Raw genomic sequence first — 21,625 nt, 5'->3', positions numbered from 1 at the left:
ACAACACTATCTACAAAACTGCAACTTTACAGGAGAGCCAAAAATCGTTGTTTTAAATTCTTGTAACTCAACAAGGGAAATGTTTATTTAAAACCTAATGTTAATATTTTATAATTTATTGTGTATTGTTATGATGATGTTAAAATTTATATTGATAGTTTCTAAAAAATATGAAAACAAGGGTAACTTATGTAGTTAGCGTTAAACTTTACTGACGATTTAATAAGAAATTAGAAAAGATTGACATAACGTTGTTTGACTATCATGTAGTCATAAATGTAAAATAACGTTATCTCAAAAAAAAAAAAAAAACTTTTTTGTAGATAACGTTGTCTGACTTTAATCATACATTATTTTTATACACTATTTTACAGTACGGTGTAGTAGTAAAAAGGTATAGTACACTGAAAATACTGCAAATTTTTAATAAAAAATAAAATCTAAGCAGTTCGAACAAGGTGAATAATTACTAACCTCCCGTTTAAAAACAAATCTTTTTACGCAGCAGTTAGCTCTTCAATAATTACGTACATACTGAACATGATCATATTATTATTTAAGTTTTATACATTATAATTTAAGCCAATTGAATAAATTGTGTTCTCTACACTTACTATTGCCAGTGCAAGTATTGTTGATGACTTATTAAACCGTTTATTAAAATTTCTAGCAGGAAAACGAATCTCGCGCTGATACTTAAACTAGATAAAAGATGACAGAAATATCGATATAATTGAGGGAAAATGCTGAATATAAGAGTTGTTGGGTGATCAAAGATTATGTCCTGGTTCAAAACCGAATGTAAATTTTGTAGCGTTACTCTAGAAACACATAAACATTATAAAGATATAAAATATCAATGGATGGCCGACGAAGATGGTCACTGTCATGTGGCCACATCACAGCGCATGCGTGTTAGGACGATTCAATATATAATTACAGCAGTTCGCTGCAAGTCGCTTTACCCCTGCGCTAGTCTTTTTAACATGCACCGAATCACATAAATGTAATCTTTAATCCAATATTAAATACCTACAGATCTACTGAAATTTCAGTAAACAAGAAATACTGTGTTACTGTATTGACACTTTTATCAGCGTGTTGCAAAATGTAAGAAATAAAAGACTGGAAATATACAAACGTACAAGCCAACATACATCCGGTGCATAAGACACTGACTTCTCCAGGGGCTCCAGGTTTAATTCACGGTGAGGTCACAATGCATATGATTTTCGCAATGCCTGGGTATTTCACTTCTATTACTGCAATACTGTTTCACTACATGCTACTTTCATTGGGCCACGTGGCCTGTTGTCATGTTAAAAAAATAATATTACTTATTAAAAATAAAATTAATTAAAATAAATGAATTAAAAAATATATATTTATATTTTACAGTGTATGCCTCTCGTGTTTTATAAAAGAATGTTCTTAAAAGAAATACTGTAAAACATTTGAGAAAACATTTTTGTCAAAGATATTTTATAATCTAATACCGACCTAAGTTACTTTTCTCACTAGCAGACATTTTTTTAATTCATCATATTCACTATTTGCTGATATTTTTTATTTTTATGCATCATCAACTTTACTAATTATTATGGGATTGTTCACTATCATCAGAGTGTGAGTGTCACGCTTTTATATGTGCGGTCTGGTGATGTGACAAGGCGAACAGCAAGGCGGGTGCTGGGGGCGCGAGGGGCATCGAGGCGAGGGTCAGAGCAGCATGAGGTGCGGAGGTGGAAGGCGGATGTGCGGCGTCATGGCCGACTGCTACCGCAGGAATGAGGGACGACCGTGGCGAAGGCCCCGCCCACCCCGACCCCCGCGGTTCATTCCACCCCAGTTCGATGAACCTGCAACATTCAATGATAAAAAAAGTAAACTACCATTTTCAGTTCTCAGTGAGCTGAGTGAAGGTTATATTGAATCAAAATGCATAAATGAAGAACGATGCTTAGGTTTACTGTTCTAGTGTATTATAATCATCAACAAGAAAGTTATAGTATACCGGAATATTGACTATTTGAGTGCTGCATGATGGGAGGTTGAAAGTGCTGCGAAGACTGCTGTCGGTTGTAATGCTGAGACAACGGTGGAGAGCTTTCCCCGGCACCCGATACGCCCACTGATCCTCCAGAGGCCCATGAACCTCTGCCCCGGCGACTGCAGAAGATATACAGTAAAACTTAGATCAATTATGCGTTAAATCTGTAACATTCTTTATTGAACATACTTAATTCGCAAACAAAAGTGGAAAAAATTAACAGTTTGAGACAGGTACCTTCATCTGTGGTACATTGATTGTGGAATTGGAGAAGAAAAGAAAACCAATTGAATATAATATTATAGTGGAGCTTATCATGTAGTTTTCCACTCAAGGCGAATAGATACATACACATGCATGAAAAAGTAATGAGTAATTTACGAAAATAATAATTTATGGAATGCAAGTTTTTGAGCCATTTTAGGTAGGTACCGTAAAACGTGGTGAATAATGAGAGTTCCCGTTCACCAAACCATAATGCTGAATTTCAAACACAACTTTTGGTAGGCGAATTTAGCTTTTCAGTCATCCAGCATAAGATTTAAATTGAATAAGAAATCTGAAAACGTTCCTATTCGCCCCGTTTTACTGTAGGCAGTTAATGAAACTTACTTGTGGAACAAAGGAATGGACGGCATAGACGATGCAAAGCGGCCGCGATCTGTGATGTTTATGCCGCGAGTTCTCATTCCACGTCCGCCTCTGTAAAGTAACGATAAAACAAAATTATTTCAAGTCATGCACATATCATTTATAAACTCGCAGTAAACACAATTCGGACAAAAAAATTATACAATACAAGATGTGTAATAGAAAACTTTAAGTACCTACCTATTTTATTAAATACTAGCGAATACTCGGCATGCGTTGCAATGCCACTCAAAGAAAGAAAGGGTTTTAATTCTATTTATTGAAATGCTTTCAGATACACAATATGTTTTGTTTATCTGTCTGGTGCATACACGAATAAATTAGAAGGTTTACAACGTGTGAGCAGGCCACATACAGCTGTCCATGTGAGAAGCATGGATTTTCCAAATTTGATATAGGAAAGCATACGAATAGAAGATAGAATATAAGAAGAAGATGGTTGTACCAATTCAGACACCTTCGCGGGCGTGCGCACAACAACTGACGAAAGTTTCATCGCAATTGGATGAATGGTATAGGAACACATACGGGTCAGACAGACAAACAAACATTCATTTTTATATATATAGATTTGAATGTCATATGCATTGTCAATATAAATAAACGTTATTTAAAAAATTTCAAAATTGATTTGCATGTTCGTCTATAACAAAACCTCTACTCATGACATTATGAAATATATGCATTTTCAAAACTAATTCTATTTGCAAGCAATATAACTACATACACAAGATATGTATATTTATAAAAAATATGGATATCTGAAGAAACAAATTATGTATTACAGTAATACATAATAAACACTATAAAGTGTTTGTTACAATACAAAAAAATCATCAATCAAATTGTTAAGTGGGAACCACATTTCAACAAAGTTGATCAACTTGTAAGTTGAATTTAATGAAGTTGAAGTCCGTTCTACTTTTAAACGATTCTACTGTAAATCATCATTCAAGTCGGTAATGCATTGGTGCGTGGAAACATGTTATATCGATTGTAATGCGATTAGTTGGATGCCGTGTGTGCCTTTGTTTTAGTTATTGAATTAAGAATACATCTTCATCCAACGTTTTGAAGTGGTCGAACGAAACGATGTCAACGATCTAATAAAGTCACTTGACTTACGACTATGGATTCATTTAACCTGTTCTCTGCCAAGAGGTATTTGTATGGCCATATACGGAGGGCCGCGATTTTCTTTGAAAAAATAAACCTTAGTAAATATACTTTTTTTGGCTTTATAATAATACTATATCATATAGACTTACCAAATTAATACACGATGTGTCCATTTACGCCGTTATTTATCCAAATAAATCACAATTAATGTTTCACAAAACGTCAGGGTTGTCACAACACTTACAGAGTAAAGATGAGAACGTGATAATGTATGAGAAGTAATTCTACAATGTGCTACTTTAGTCTTAAAACCAAATAAAAATATAACGAATTCAAAAAAAAATTAATAGTCTTCTACCGTGTGGTATGTCTCAAAACAAGGTTCAACGCAGAGAGCCACTTTGCACTGTTTACACTCATACCTTGATTCTCTTCGAAGTTTCCTGGATAAACACACCACACATCTTGCCATTGTTTTGACTTTTTTAGCACTTGGAGGTGATTTTGCCATAAAATGCCTCTCTGTGAGACGCGATGGCAATTCTGAATGTCTTTTCCTAACTGAAGATTTGGAAGGCACAACACGTTTGTATTCGTTAATTAATTGTCGAATGACCTCTAATTGAAATTGTGCCAACGGTACACGTTTTCCAGTTTTTTGACAAAACAGTATATGGCTGTTCAACAGTGAGAGGTCGATTAGATGGAAGAACATTTTTTTGTACCACCTCATTGTTTTGCGCGTCGAGTGTACACTTGACAAAACCATGTCTGATTTGTCAACTGCACCCATATTTTTATTGTAATCTTGGACACATTCCGGTTTTATTATCGGTTCATTCCGATACGTTCTTTTGCCTGTGTCGGTGAGCTGGGCAGGATGAAAAGTCGTCAGCATGGACACTTCCCTTTTATCTTTCCAGATTTGTGCCGAAATAGTGTCTGTGTGGTAAGCTTTCATTTCTCCTTTTTTCAATTTCTCCGTATGCTTTGGCAATCCCTTTCGGTTTCTCCTTACAGTGCCGCAAGCATTCGTTTTCCGGTCATGTAGTTTTTGGAACAAAATTGGGCTAGTATACCAATTGTCTACGTACAGGGTATGTCCCCTGTCCAAATATGGTTCCATGAGAGTCAAGACTACACTTCCTGAAATACCCATGTGCATGTGTGTTACATATTCGGTGGTTTTTCCAGTGTACACAATAAAATTCAGTACATATCCGGTGGCACAGTCACATATCACAAAAAATTTAATGCCAAAACGGCTTGCTTTTGATGGGATATACTGGCGAAATGACAAATTGCCTTTGAAAAGTAGCAAACTTTCATCGATGCACACATTCATGTAAGGATACATGCACTCCGCAAACTTTTTTTTGAAATAGTCCACTAGGAATCTAATTTTGAAAATCTTGTCCCCACTTATTTGTTGCGTATTGTCACAAAAGTGGAGCATGCGAAGAATGATTTGAAATCTATTGCGGGGCATCGTATCTGAGTAAATCGGAGAAAATAGTAAAATATCTGTAGACCAGTGATCTTGTATTTTATTTCTCGAATTACAGGCCATCAAAAGACATATTGCCAAAAAGAGGTACAATTCTCCTACTGTTACGTCTACCCATTGTTTCAATCTCCAACTCAACTCATTGCAGTGATTTTTGACGTATTGGTATTGTTTATTGGTTTCCATGGCAACGAAATTCATAAGCGTGCTGGTTATGAACAGCTTGAAAAACTCCGATTCTCTGCTATCAACATTTTCTATGTCCGCTCCTGACCTCGAGCTATCAAATGAATTTATTTTGGGGACAAAATCATCGGTTTCCCATTCGAAAACTGGAACAGATTCGTCAGCCGGTACAGTTTCATCAATTTGTGCAGCTTCATATGCACTGGGATCTTGTTCCTCTTCATCCAAATCGACATCAAAATCACTATCATCCGATTCAACAGTTATGCCAACCCTGTACATCAAATCTTCGACCTGTTCGGCATTTTCTGATGAACTTTGTGTTCCTTCCATTTTGATTAGAAAGAAGATCAAAAGGTTTATATGTAAAAAAGTTCAAATATCCCAGAAACTTGACTTATTATAAAAAGATATAACACAAAAAGTCAAATAACTTAAACACTATGCGAATAAAATAAGTCCCGACACTAATATCTTATAAAATATACAATTACGACACACAACACAGATTACGAAGGTTTAAAAATTACAAAATCGTACCCGTAAATTACTGAAATGAATTATAAAGTGAAAATATTTCAGCCGCGAAACCGAATTAGGTACGTCAAATACGACTTTGAATATTCAACTGGCATATTTTCGAAGATGTGTCACTGCTATTGTATAGTTGTGTATATTCAGGAATCACAGTATTCCCCGTTTCTCGTATGCATAAGCGAACCATAATTTCGATTGCATCTACTATAAGTAAACGGGAATCCCGGCGAGTAATTTGATAAATATCCGATCCGTGGCACAACCCTACTAGCGACGCGTTTCGGTAACCAAAGAAAGGTTTGTTTAAAATTGATGTTTCGTTGATGATAATATAGAAAATTACAAATGTAAGTATTACACCATGATTCTAAGAGATGTCGCTGTATGGGCAATGCGATTGAATTATTCAAAACATTGCCTCGGCCGATATATTGCGTTTCAAGTGAAGCGTCTTTGCACGCGCATTTTGCATGGCTGGCCCTCTGTTCTCGGAATAGAAAAGCGTGCTAGGACGCTGGTGGCACTTATCCGGTTAAACTGATATGTGAGAACATTCCTAACTCTTTGCTTCTACATTAACATTCAACAGAAAGTTAAAAAACAAAATTTGACATGTGGGAACGCAGCATTAGGTTTCAACTCACTTTTCAACTGCAAATTCAATTCAATTCAATTTATTTATTTTTAACATATTGTGGACATTACAAATTATAAGTTTAAAATGTTCACAACATGACATTTAGAAACAAAGAAATATAAAACAGTATTACATAAAAAAAGAGATAGATCAGTATAGAGATAGATATGTTATTAAACAGTAGAAATGTGTAAATACAAAAAATATTAATTCGATAGATGCAAGGAAGTACACCGGATGAGTTAAGCAGACCCTATTTTAAGAATTTATAAAACAACGTCCACCTATACTCATCCTCACGTAGGTGAAATATATCAACACCCGAAGCAATTTCGTTGAACATAGTTATCGCCCTCCCAGTTGACACTACCAGTGGCAGGTTGGTTCTGCACCTTGGGAGAATAAACAACTGATGCTCTCTATTTCTATGATAATTATCAGCGACACACAGGTCAACACTGCCCAGAATGGCAGAGTTCATATTTATACCTCGTATAAGTCGAAAAAAATACGTAGCTAAATAAAGATTTCTCCTAAATTGCAGACTGCAGTATGTAAGCATGCCTAAGAGAAAGTCAGTTGGATAAAGCCACGGATAGTATCCATACAACCTCAAGTAAAGAAGTCTCAAGAATTTCTTCTGAACCCTCTCCACCATAAGGCCATACTTTTACTGATGCGGTGCCCTAACAATAGACCCACTCTCAAGTCTACTTCGAACTAAAGAATTAAATAAAAGTTTGAATTTAAATGAATATAATAATAAGGTTACCTGGTAGTGATGGGTGGCATCTTATTATATCCCGTAGGGCCCGTCGGCTGCGCCCCGCACCCTTCCAATGCGATGAAGTCATCCACATGTAGAGAGGGAGGGCGCGATGTGTTGGGGGGGCGGGACCGGAAGGCGTCGACAGGGGGACGGCCGGCCGAGGAAGAGGCGCCGCCAGCTGATGACGACAAGGTCATCGAACCCACCGCACAGTTGTTGGTCACTTGAGATGCCCCACGGCCCCGTGCTGGAGATACTGTCAATGTTATAAAAATAGAATACCAAGAGGATAGATTGGCAATTGTTGGGTATGGTTGTGAAGCTATTTGACAGTATCAGAGTATCAGTATTGAAACAAAATTCTTTCTAATTTGACCTAGAAAATATAAAGTAATGAAAAAGATGATCTCACTGTATGGTCGTCTGTCGCGGGGTACATGCAGTCGTTTGGTTCTGAACATGGGGGGTTCGGATGGCGGTCTGGGAGGAGCGGGTGGTAAGTGGAGAAGCCTCTCCGACTCGGCCACCAGGTCTGTGCCCGTTGGCAGATATAATCGGGTCACTTCACCCAAGTCGCACGGGATCTAAAAGATGTTATAACAAAACTTATAGATCAAGAAATTTATTATGATTAGTCAGGGAGCCTTATGAAATTTAATTGTTAAAACACTGATGTATGGTTGATTTGATAAGAAGGCAAATCAAAATTGAAACACCGACCAACATGTACATGTGGTGGAGAACAACAGGATGCAAGTCACATCCTCTGGAAATGTCCGAGAATGTACTCAAAGAAGGAAGAGATGAAGTCGGTCCAACCCATCGGGCCGTCCTACCTGGTCGCCACAAAGCCCCATTTTATTGCATTTAAAAATTTCCAGTATCTTATTGCGGACGTCTGCGAATAAAAAAAAGAAGGAATGAGCATATGTACAAATCACAATCAGAAAGGCTGGCAAATATGGCCGACATTGCGTGATACACAAAATTACAAACACATGCGAAGTTTACGCACATGTACAGACCATGTGATATTTGTTTACGCAAAATCGTGGCTCTCCAAAATGGCGAAATTGGTTGCTGTTTTTATACTGCAATGAATCAGTATGTTCCTTCCTTTCTTTTTTAAATTGTTGGCGGACGTGGGGTCTGTTCACATAGTTTTTGTATATCCGTATTGTTTTAGCTTCGTTTTTTGTATTATATAATATGTACCACTAAAATCATTTATTTTATGATAACTTTCCACGCTTTTCTCTCCCATGGCACTTTTTATTAAATTATGTCAATCAGTAAACTCAGTCAAAGCTCACTTGAGAGTGTGGCAACCACAGTCTTAAGTATCTGCTCCTGAAACATTACCAGGCGTAAAAAAACTGCTGATGCTTCACATCAAATGTAGGGGCTTGTGATACGCTCGATTAAAACCGAATGTGGTGCGGGGCAGGTTGGTTTTGAGGGGTCATTCTTTGTGTTGTTGCCTTTGTTTTAACTTTTTGATAGGAATGACATAGACGTTTGACATATCAGTCATATCACTTTAATAAATAGCAAATATTCAGCGTTCGATTATTACCATCTCTGCTTCGGCGGCATCCTCCTCAGTCTGCGGTTGGACAACTCCCAGCCAATAAGCCGAGGCGAGTCTCTCGTCCTGAGCATCTCCCTGAATCCAGAGCGCCCTGCCGGAGAACTGGCCGACTAAAGGCTCCGGAGACAGGCTGGCCGGTGGAGGGACGGCTTCTGAGGCCACCGCTGCTCCACTGGAACTGCAGCCCTCCATTATCACAAGCAACTGCCTCACTTGCGCCAACAAGTCTTCTTCATGTGCATCCTAGAATGATCACAATATTCATAAGGACTTCAATATACTTCATATCAATTGATATTTAACCCCCCTGAATATGCAGATAGAGCAGTAGTGTGACGGCCCTCAATGCCATTTATTGCGCCCACCGACTAAATGAAATATGCAAAAAAAATCAATCATATTCTAATACAGTCAATTCTCGATTCTACATGTCCAAAATTCAATTTTTCTAGCTTTTTGCGTATGGTATCTGCGGTACTGTTCCATTTCAGTAAATTAATTATCAGGTTATACTTTTTTATTTCCTGCAATTTATGTATAAGATATATTCAAAATTCAATTAAAATCATGTATTAAAATTAAAAATCCAATTCATTTAAAGACATTCAATTCAATGCATGGCAATCACAGAAATGAATTCTAGGCGCATAAGTGTGTTTTCATTTATAGACATGTCTGCAGTGCTCAAGACCAAGGTTACACAACATAATTGTATAAGTTTTTTGCTGTTTTTTTTATGTTTACACACCTTCAAATAATGTCTCAGCAAAGAAAAACATTGTCAGTTCAAGAGTAAGGGCTTGCGCAGACAGAGCGCGGTCAGGCGGTCTGCGTTCCGCATTCGGAGTTCGGCGTTCTTTGTACTGTATGGACTTCATACTGTATGGGTACACAGCCGGCGGTCAGACCGCGCCGGTCAATTGGAACGCTAGAGTTCTGGAGTTCTATGCCCGGAATTACAAAGAACGCCGTACCTCCCGTCCAGTCCCGTCATAGGAATTTGAGCAGTCACACAACATAGAGCGAAACCACACGGGGGAATGAGAACGCAACAGCGGTGCTTTCTCACTTCCACTCGCAGTCGGAATATAGTGGTCTCGCATTATGCAGCGCTTGTGTCAGTACAACGTTTGTAAACAAATGGAACGCTTATTGTTGACCGCCACCTGTCTGCTGTCCCTGAACGTTAGCGGTCAACGGTCGGTTGAACGCAGAACTCCGACCGCTCTCTGTCTGCGCAAGCCCTAAAGACACATTCTCAAAAAGGTGAAAGAATTTAATAGAAAGTTGACGTAATATGCTCCAAACCAATTTGTTTGATTTTTTTAATATTCTTTATAAACACAGGCCTAATGACAGTAGTGTATTATTTAGTAATAGAGGTAAAACAATCATAAACACCCAGGCATTGAGAAAATCACATAAATATATTGTGACCACACTGAGAATTGAACCCGAACCACGAGGTTAAATATTCTTTTTTAATACTTCATGTAATTTTTTGTCAGTTCTTTCAAAAACATAAAATCAGGATTTCACTGGTAGATACTTACCACATTTTGTCATTCATTTGATGCATATTATTTATTTATTAACAGCCCACATGCGCCACGTAGGTCGAAATGGAGATTTTATGGTATTTTCCGAATATTATGGTATTTTATAAAATACTTTATGCAGTCATCAAATTAATGTTTAAAATAAATATAAAGGATAATAAGGCTTCAAAATTATATAAATAGATTATCTACAACGTTTAAGGAATGTCCAGGCTTATGCTCAGAAAATACCATAAACCTCCATTTTGACCTATGTGGCGCATGTGGGCCCTTAAACAGGACTATAATACTAATTTGTTTGTCACCTTTAGGAAATTTTCTATTGCGATAAGAGGATGTTGTTCCTTATTCTTGTTCCAGCCGATCAAATCTGCCATTTCGTGAGTCCTTATGAAGATAGTCCTGGAGGAAAATTGGATGCCTTCAGCCGACTCTAATTCATCAGGGATCGCCTGCAGTATCTTCAGCAGTTCCAGGAAAGTGCTCACACACTCGAAAGATTCCTTCCCAAGATTGTTCACAATCTTTGAAAACAGATTCACAAACACGATGCGGTTCTTTTCTAAACAAGTTTTCAAATAGTAAAAGCCGAAATCATGCTCGGTCAACAGGAAGTAAGTTCTCAATATTGAAGATATTAAACTGAATAAACTGTTGTCACTAGATATGTAATCAAACGTCGCGTTTATCAAAGAAATGAGAGTCTCTTTGGAAGGCAATGCGTTGGCCAAATACACTTCGGAAGTCATAGTCGTCTTGACATTTTCGATCACCTCGTCCTGGGGTTCAATTTTTAGCGGCGGGATCTGGTCGATGTGGGTTAACAGTGTTATTTCCGTGTCACACAGACTGCTCAGAATACTCACAACGCACTCTTGCGACTGTATATGAGGCTGTGAGTCACTAACTGTCGTCATGACCCCACAAAGAATGGGGACAATCAGCCAGTAGCCGTCTTCCGACTTGGTAATGCCGGAGCATTGCCTCATGAGATGCAGAGCGGTGCACTTGACAGAGGGATGGGTGAGGAGGCAGGCCAGGAAGTTGAGCAAGCGGGCGACATTATAGTCAGCTGGCTCCGGCGGCTGAGGCATGAAGTTGTTGTCTCCGCACACTGTTTTGACAAGGAGATCGAGTATTGCTTTGCTCACAATTAGTGAAGTGTTTGGGGCCAGATCCGTCAACTGAATGCAGACTCTCCTCAGCAGCTGTATGACGGGTTGACAGGCGGAGAGGCAGATTATCTGAATCATCTCGGTGATGTTAGAGGAGAGCGTGTGGAGATGTGCAGACCATAGCTTCCGGTTGCTGATCATGTTGGAGCGTTCACCGTCAGTGAGTGTGAACTTCGTCTGGATTGGCAGAGGGAGAGGTAACATCTCCGAGAGAACGAGCAGGCCGGGAATGAAGGTGTAAGGTGCCGTCAAAACATATTTGATAATTTCGGCGCCCAGCAGAGTCCAGAGAGACCTGTGGATCGACTCGGTCTCGGATGCGTCTTCAGCAAAAGGCTGCGTGTAGGCGAGCAGGGTCTCGATCGCTTCCCGGCAACACTTCTGGGCTGACCGGTGGCCAATTGCGCAGTTTGGATACGAGTACATCAAGTTGTAAGTCTGGAGAATCGTCGGAACTCCGGTGAGATCTTTGAATTGAGTGTTCCTGCCCTGAATGACGTATGTGAGCATCCTGTTGAGCAGCTCCAGGGCGGGCAGCACAATGTCGGCGAGATGCGAGCCGTGGACGGAGACGAAGGTGGCCGTATGAAGGCTCGGTTGCTCAAAATATCCGCACAGTTTTTCCAGAACGGAAATGATGTGGGGCACTCCGTCCAACGAGAAGAGTTGCAGGACGGCATCCTTGTGCTTCAGCTCCGTGTACTCTTGTCTCGAATTATCGGCTAGGGTCGACCTTTTATTTTCATAATCGGGTACTCCCAAATGATGCAGAATTCGGAGAGCGGTGATCAGATCTCCGGGCGCAGACGTGACATGCTCCATGGACACTTTCAATATTTCAACGAGATCGCTAACGCTCTCGAAGATGTTGGATTTCTCTAGCGGTTTCAAGTATGGCAGCACGTCTTGTAGATTGGAGGCGACGCTCTGCTCGAAGAGTTCATATTTTTTCGCAACATTCAATATTCTCCTGCCATATTTTTTAAGGAAATTTACATCGGAAGAGAACTGGACAGTGGAAACAGTCAAATCGACAGCGTAATTTTTTGAAGGTGATTTCTCCTTCATGGTGTGGAAATCATCTCTGTCTGCCTGCTTTGAGTGGATATCTTTTTCGAAGACGTTCAAGAGACAGAGAATGTTGTCGCCCATGCTGAGAATGTTTGCTAGCGCCAGTTTTCCCATTCCGCCGAAGCCCAAGCAATAGAGGCCATGGAGCTTATCGAACAGTTCTGATTCGTTTTCCACTTTGGCAGATTGCAAATCGAATATTGCGTTTATGTAATAGATAGCCTGAAGCCTGTACGCCATCTCGAGCCCCAGCTGCTGGGAGGCAGAGCAGTTTCCCGAGTCTTGGAGGGCCATTAGCTGGTCTTCGTCACTCTGCTGCGTCAGAGGTTGCAGAAGACATCTGAATATCAATTCGCTGGCTTTCATGTTTTCAAAGAGATACAAGAGACCTTCATGGCAGTCGGTCAACAGAGCGATGAGATCATAGATGGGATTGGTTATCACGGGATAGTTGTAAGTGAGCGGGCACGTCAGAAGGAAGAGACAGGTCTCCAGGAGCTTGTGGATTCTGAAAAAGTCGAGTAGCACGCCGTTCATTGAACTCTTGTTGATATCGAACTGCTTCGACACAGGGAGAAATTTCCTCGGCTGGGAAAGTTCAAACGGGCCGTTACGATACACACTCAGAATTTCTTCCAGAGAATTGATGATAAGTTCGATTTCGGTTTCCGATATCTCACGATCATTATCGTTGAAGTTTTCAGTCAAAGGATTCAACTCGCAAACGTGTTCGCGCAATTTTTTGAGAAGCTCATAAAAATTAATTTTATTTATCAATGCATTCAAAGCGAACTTGACGCGGGCGAGAGGATTCTTGCTCAGCATTATGATGAGCATCTGGTAGCCATTTTTGAAATCATCACTCAAACGTTCTGAATTGTTTTCCACTTTCAAGCCTTCGTTGAAATCCTGATGTATATGTGGTGTCAAAAAATGTTCGATGGCTTCCTCGGATCCTAGACACACGTCCAAGGCTTTCAGCAGCATGAGTTTGATACTCTGAGCCATGTACTCTTTGGAGTATAGCTCTAAGATGTTTGAAAATACACTCACGCCGTTTTTCAGTAGGCCCACTGCGACCTCCCCAGAGTGTCTGGCAGAGCAAAGGGCCTCTACCAATCGAATTCCACATTTGATGTGCCTGATTTTGAAGGTCGCCTGTTCTTGGGACAGCGCCAGATCATAATCTAAACCGACACGGCAGAAGTTCAATAGGAACGTCAGAACGTTTCGGAACTCGACAGAGGAGTCACCGTCCGCTCTGAATATCCTGAGCAGAATGTCGCTTTCATTCGCGATATTGTTGATCAAGAGGGGCAGCTGCTCACATACCTTCACCCACTCCTCTCTAGCGTCAGCGGTGCGCTGACGAAAATTGCCCGGGGAAAATTTCTCTTCCATGACGATTTCAACCAACTTTCGAAAATCGACACTCAGATTACAAAGTTCATGGCACGACAGACTCGTGACATCCCTCCGGGTGTCACACTCTGACGAGACGAACAGCGCAGATCGATTAGAGCTAACGTACGTTTGCCAATCTGCACGGAACGGATTGTAGCACTTGAGGATGTCGTCCACAGGGCAATAATCACCTGCGTCGTACTCCATCTCTCCGAATGGGCCATCGCCGTCGTCAAGGATGTCCTCGTCGGAAAGGATCGGCTCGAACTGCTCTGCATCGACGGAAGCGCCATCCTCTTGTCCAGGCCTGGGAGAATCCGGGGGGGTTCCAGTCTTCGACGAAGGGGAAGCGCGATCGTCTACGCATTTGGGTAGCGCATCCGATTTGGACAGCTTCCGGCTCTTGGGCCCTTTGCGGTATGGGTCATCTCCACCGGAGACCGGGTCTCCATCGCGGTCGTACTTGGCTACCCCCTCTTCTGACAGAACCGAGTCAACGGGGCTGAGATCACCGCGGACCCGGTCAGGAGTACGCGGGCGGCGAGGGGAACCGGCTGGCGGTGTCCTAGGCCTCTTCCTTGGGTCGTCACGTGCGGGGGAACGCGACCTCCCGTCGAAGGCCTCCCTCTCCCTCTGACCGGGCGACGGGGCTCGCTTGTCGCGGCGCCTCTCAAACGAGGGCGCCCTTGGGGCCCTGTCGCCGTATGGTGACAGTCGCCTTTCATAAGAAGGGGCCCGACGCTCGTACGACGGCGGCCTCTTCTCGAATGGTGAGCCACGCGAAAGCCTTTTCTCATAAGACCCGCCACGGGAGCGCTCATAAGAGGGTTGGCGAGGTCGCCGGTAATCATCGCGTTTGTAAGCCGGCCGATCCCTGGAGGAAGGCCGATCGCGATAGCCAGGGCTAAGGGAACCGTCCCGCCGGTAGCCGTCTCGTCCAGAAGGGTAGTCACGCTCGCGGCTGCGGGACCGGGAGTATCTGGGTGAATCCCGGATGCGACTCCGAGTTCCATCTCCAGTGGAACCGCCCGGGCTGCGTCGCGGTCTATCATCATCCCGAGATCTCCCGTCTCGTCGATCCTTGTCATCCCTCTTAGGCCAGGCGAGCGATCCGTCGTCTGAGTGGTGATATGCTCTAGGATCCTTCGGTCCGTCCCGGGCATAGTAGTCCGGCTGGTAAACCGGGCGATCGTAGCCGTCTGGTGGGTATTCAGCAGGATAGACTTCGGCAGCGGGAACCGGTTCGCTCCAAGCGGGCTGCACGATGGGTGCGGGATCGGGCGGCGTGGAGACACGGGGGGGAGGAGGGGCCTCCTCTCTCCCGACCGCGCCCGTCTGCTCCGAGACGCTCTTGGTGATGCTGCCGTACACCGCCAGAGTTATGGTGGTGTACCAGCCTGGAATCGCAAATTTTCACGTCGAATTAACAATTTAGTTTATAAAAAGAATTGATTGAATCTACCCTTACATGTTTTTTTTGACCATGTCCTATCCTAAGAAAATCATATTATGGTCCTACACAGAGTGAAGGAATGTATTAAAAAAAATTGTTTTTACGAGAAATGGATGTTAGCCACTTGCTCAACTTATCAGGTCCATACGATACACCAAACTTTTCGAATACCTCAAAGTTGGCTTTGGTTGATGTCAAGCGAGGGTGGCCAATTAGGCCCGTGTGTTAACGGACCCAGACAAACAGATCTGCTTGGTCAGATCCCATCAGCGGGCAGAGTCCCAGAGGAATGTACAGTATCTTGATGGTAGAGCCAATTAAAAAAAATACATTTCAGTTTGCAAACAGAAAAGTGATGAAGACCTGGATAACTGACCTCTCAACACGAGTCCATCGGTGGGTATCTGCCTCGGCTGTTCGACAGAACCTTCGCAGTCCATATGTATTCGTCCATTCTGACAATACTCTAAACTTCCCAGGGTCTCAAAGGTGGACGCGCCGGGCTTACTCAGGTCGTTCACGAAGAAGTCGATGTGGAATTGCGTAGGGTTGGTGGCGCCCAGTCTAACCCCGCCTGGGAAATCTCCTTGCACGCGAGCGCCCAGCGGAATTATGCGGACTTCCGATACATACACAGGTTTGGGGAACTGAACCAAATCCAAGTTTAATTCCTGGAAAAATCAGTAAAAATTGGCACACTTCCAAGAAATAAACACATTACTTAAGGGGGAACATGCTCGTCGAAGGTCAAAATTGAGTTTTTATTGTATTTTCAAACCATGATCCTGGACACTCCTTAAACGTTGTAGATAATCTATTTATATAATTTTGAAGCCTTATTATCCTTTATAGTTATTTTAAACATTTGATGACTGCATAAAGTATTTTTGTTACATAAAATAGTATTCTTTTAAACCTCTCGCTCTAATGTTTTAGAATATAGTCATATTTCGGTACATAACTGTGCAGTGGTATTAAGATTTTTTATGTTTATTAATTTTTAAACGCATTTATGAAACCATTAGTATAATTTATTACGAGATAATTTTTGTAAAATATTCACGATAAAAAATTATATTGATAATCTCTGTGATCCCAAATTTGACAAGAATTAGTCATTTTATTATTCAAAAAAATCGGCAAGATTAACACATTTGAAGATGATTCTAAAGATACTTATTATAAGCTATGTCTTTGACCATTCAAGTGTGATAAACATCTTATGAATAATGATTGCTTTATAATAATTATTGACCTAAGAATAAGGTAGTGTTTTTTTGAAATACGCCATTTCTTTTGTCATTCCCTAGTGGTTAAGCTACAACATACGGCCGTAGCCATAAATTGACAAACTATAATTAAAGTAGGGAGTAAAATTATGTTAACGCGCGTGTTGCTGTGTGCGCGCGATATTGTGCAAAATCCGGTCGAGGATTGCTACCAATAATTGTCAATAAATTAAGTATTGTATTATTTTTAGACATCTTACCACTCTAATTGATTGTGCGAAATCAGAATATTATAAAAACACGTTTCGTAATTAATTTATCATTTTGAATAGATAACGAGGCAAGTAATTGACATATCTCTTTCTCGCTCTATCATATGGGCGATCGCAAGAGCGAGCGAAATGCACAATCCGCGCACAGAGTTTTGATTTTTATCAGTTTTTGGAAACAATCCTTTATCCCACACGAGGGATAATACAAAGTAGTGGAATTAGGAAACTACCTGGCTGAAAAGAAAAATTTTGCATGGTGGCCTCATTATAAGATCGCGTACAATATGCGTGATTTGTGAAAAAGGTCTTCATGGTGTTTGTTTATTGGAACATTTAAAATATGTATTGCAAATGATTTTATTTCATTATTTTTTTTTAAATGAAACTGTTTTTATATAGCACAAATCCACTCTACTTTAAACACTGAGTTGAGTAAAAGTCTTTCCCATTATTTCAAATGCATAAAATAAAATAAAACATTGTCCTTCCACAAAGAATTTGCCTGTAAACAAATTTTAATATGGTAAACTGAAATTTGTATTTGGAATTGTTTTTATTGTAAAAAGGGTGATGCCATGAAAAAAAATACAATAGTTATAAGTTATAAACCTACCCAGTCACAAAACATATATGAATCGGGTTATATTACACAACAATAAAACTAAATAGATAAAACAATGTTTCGTACCACTGGTGCAGTAGTATGTTCCCAAATTAACTTAACATTTCAGGCATCAAAAGCAAAACGACGATGATCGTTGTTAGCATTTCTGGCCATTATCAAAAACAACGATATATCATTGTGTAGCATTCTAAGGGTTAAAATATACACTACTGATGCAATTCCTAATCATGTTAAAATTTTATAACAATTAAGCATACAGACTGCTTAATCTACAAACGAGCCAACTGCACTTTTGACCAAAAATGAGATTTTATTCTATTATAATTTTAGATACTTAAAGCATGTTTTTTATGCTCACACAAAATTTCAAACTCCTAAACCTATAAATAAAGGCATTATCGTTCTTCACACAAAACAGCCAACTGCAATTGCCAAATTTCAAATATCGTAAATGGAACAACAGTTCTCGTTTATGAGGAATACAGCGGTAAACACATTTTTTCGAAAATAGCCGATATACTGGATTATTTGTTGGGTTAACCTAACCAAACCAAACCTAACCTAACCCAACCTAACCCAAACTAACAAATAATCCAGTATATCGGGTATTTTCAAAATGTGTTTTCCGCTGTATTCCTCTTAACCGAACTGGGTGCCGGACGAAATCCGGAAGGCCGAAATCCCGAAAAATAAAAAAATACAAACAGTAATAATTGCGCAATCTTATTAACAGTTATCTTGAATTGCGAAAATTTTACAAGAGACAAAAAACCATTTTTTTGTGGAAAATGGGTTTTTGTCTCTCTTGTAAAGTTTGCGCAATTCAAGATAAGTGTTAATAAGATTGCGCAATTATTACTGTTTGTATTTTTTTTATTTTTCGGGATTCCAGCCATTCGGGATTTCAGCGATCGAGATTTCGGTATTCGGGATTTCGGCCATTCAGGATTTCAGCATTCGGGATTTCGGGATTTCGACCCAAACCCAACCGAACTGTACCAAATTCTCTATATATATATAAAAGGGAAGCTTAAATAGTGTATTAATTTATAGTGCGGCTAATTTGTAAAAAAAAAATCAAGCGTATTTTTGGAATTGTTAAATTCCGCTCGAAAGTTAAATTAATAAGTTTTTTCTCTTTCCTAAACAATTTGTCCAAGTGGAGTTAGCCAGTTTGCAGTGCAGTCGATATGTTGTGTTATTTCTTCTCTCCCAATAGTTATGTTTCTGAAGTTGTCCCAAACGATTAATAATTAATGAACTTTTTTATGTCTCATGATGCTAAGCAATTTTTTCATTTATGTCAAAGAAGCTACAGGAAATTCTATAAATCGGGCATAGTGTGCACAATTCAATAATGTATACATTGAAAATCATCATGTGATTATTTTGATCAAATATACCTAATGTGATAGAAAAGGTACTGATTTGCTAGCCATCACGATATTTTCATAGACAACGTGAATATCACTGATCTACACTACACAAACAAAAATGAGTATTCCGTAAAGCTCAAACAAGATACGAGATGAATTGAATTGTAATAGTCCCACATTATGTTTGATACTGTCAGTTGTTTTACAGTAGTGACTGTTGGAAATTGATTTAAAATATTGTAAAATCATGATGATTCCGAACAAGAGGCAATTGCACTGTTTTCTTCCTTTTCGCATTACTTGGGCACAGCAAATGCGTATTATCCAACTTTATTAACGTATGAAGAATATAACAATATGAAAGTTATTCAAAAGATTGCTCAAATAATGTTTACCATTTGACATATGAAATAAGGTTAATTACATTTATTTATATGACATTTACACAAAATGTATGTCTTTAAGTATATATATATTCTTCAAAAACATCGCAAGCCTGCACGAAAGCTTTTATAATATGAAATAGTTTGTTGGAGATGAGTTTATTTATACAATAAAAGTGACAGATAAAAGTCAGAGATTTCGGGGTCAAATTAATAAAAATCTATCAAAATTAATACACCTAATATAAAAAATACGTAACGTAATTTTTACCTCGCTAGATTCGTGAGAAAATGTGTCAAAGAATAGCAAATCCGAAGATTCAGCCATATTAGCGGCATTTAGGACATGCTGTCATTTTTTCATGATGTCGAATCGATTCGATTAGTGCTGCCAGTCATTGAAACGTATATAATCTATGGTAATGAGTTTAAACCATAGATAACATAAACTACTTCCCTGACTATCCACGGAAAACTGAAATTCCCTATTCCCTAAATTCCAAGTATACCTAGATATTTTATGTTTATATTTTCAGTAAAATTATCCATCGCTGTTGTTGATAGATAAGATATTTTGAGTGTGCACGAAGTGCGAATTGATAACTTTCAAATATTTTGCAATTTCTATGTAGGTATTATCAATCTTGGTTATTAAAAAACTTTTTTCAATAAATTGTTTTCAATTACTTTACGATTGTATATTATTACTAGATGACCCGGCAAACGTTGTTCTGCCACATAAATTATTTCTAGTGAATATTTTGGTTGTTAAATAAAAAAAATAACGAATGTATCGTAAGTGTGTGGGGATGGGATCTATGACACAAAGAGGAATGGAGCGCTGTAGACGATGACCGCCGATAAAAACAAAAAAACACCAACCATTCATTTTCTCAATTCAAAATGAGTAATGATGTTCATAATGAATGAATTACCTGTAATTGGATCTCGTTGTTTAATGTTTATGCAATAACCGTCTTGTCCTTTCCAGAAAATTAGCGGATATTGGAGAGCGTCGTATGAACGGTGTGTGTCAGCGATGAATTCCAGATTATTGTTTCTTCTTCGAATCACGATTTCTCGCGTCGATGTGCGGTCGCCATGATTCCAGCTATGTCGTCAACAATAGGCGCATTGAATCGACGCACGTGCTCTCCAGCTGGTGTTTTATCAGGATTGATGACAATAGCGTGATTGTCACTTTGCAATTCGTGCATGTGTACTTTGAAGAATTTCAATATTTCATTGTGCTCATTCAATAGGGCGTCCAGTTTGCCGACGATGCACCTGGCATTAGGCGAATTGAGGTTATTGTAGCCGCAACGTGCATCTACACGATTGATGTCCTCACCGCCCATGAAGTAGATTTGTAAAAAATTATGTGGTTCGTTTGGCATTGGCAGCAATGAGCCTACTTTGTGGTATACTTGGTCTTTGATTTTGAACGTAGAATGGAATTGTTGACCATTATTTGCCGCAGTATTGTGAACTATTTCTGTTGCTCCGAATGAAGTCATTTGGAAGTATGAATTGAATGTGCGAATGGACTTCAGGAACAGGTTTGAATCTGGAACCGTGCCGATGAGCAAGCCGTTCAATTGTTATGGTGGTATCTCAATTTCTGGTAGTTGCACTTTTCCTGATGCGCAACACATCCCGGCTGACTCATGTTTGAATTTGAGCGCATGACAATGGGGACATTCTTTGTCCATAGCACCAATCAGCACTTTCGGATGAGCGGAATATTCAATATCTGACTCGTACTCAAATGCGAGACAAAGGAACGAAGCGGATGTAAATGCTTGATGTACTTGTTGGCGTTGTCGGTCATTTGCTCTGCGTGTGTTAACTACGAACCGGCGCGCTTGGTTCCGTTCCAATTGTCGTTGTTGATTTCGTTCAACCCGTGTCTCTTGTGATTGAGATGCACGCAATTGCGACATGCTCACACGCACGTTTTTGTTATCTTGTTGGATTTGTTCGTCTGTTCTTTCTGCTCTACTATTTTGCATGTTTGTTGCTTTATTCGTT

At 39.8% G+C, this 21,625-nt stretch overlaps 1 protein-coding gene across 1 annotated transcript; it reads right to left on the bottom strand.

The window, feature by feature from the left end:
• Window positions 1–1,574: 1,574 nt before the first annotated feature.
• On the bottom strand, window positions 1,575–19,980 carry vir (VIR_N domain-containing protein). Its single transcript, XM_085959669.1, has 9 exons — window positions 19,866–19,980; window positions 16,086–16,380; window positions 10,912–15,653; window positions 9,033–9,290; window positions 7,869–8,040; window positions 7,460–7,712; window positions 2,663–2,752; window positions 2,015–2,169; window positions 1,575–1,859 (listed from the first exon to the last, which is right to left on the bottom strand). Exons 1-9 carry the CDS (start codon window positions 19,920–19,922, stop codon window positions 1,777–1,779), a joined length of 6,105 nt encoding a protein of 2,034 aa, XP_085815795.1. The 5' UTR covers window positions 19,923–19,980; the 3' UTR covers window positions 1,575–1,776.
• Between the last annotated feature and the right edge of the window lie 1,645 nt (window positions 19,981–21,625).

This window comes from Rhyacophila brunnea, unplaced genomic scaffold, assembly GCF_057557595.1.
Source record: "Rhyacophila brunnea isolate RB1 unplaced genomic scaffold, BYU_Rbru_1.0 scaffold_9, whole genome shotgun sequence".
Classification (NCBI taxonomy): Eukaryota; Metazoa; Arthropoda; class Insecta; order Trichoptera; family Rhyacophilidae; genus Rhyacophila; species Rhyacophila brunnea.
Note: the sequence above shows the minus strand (reverse complement) of the source record. Positions and strands in the feature narration are given on the sequence as shown.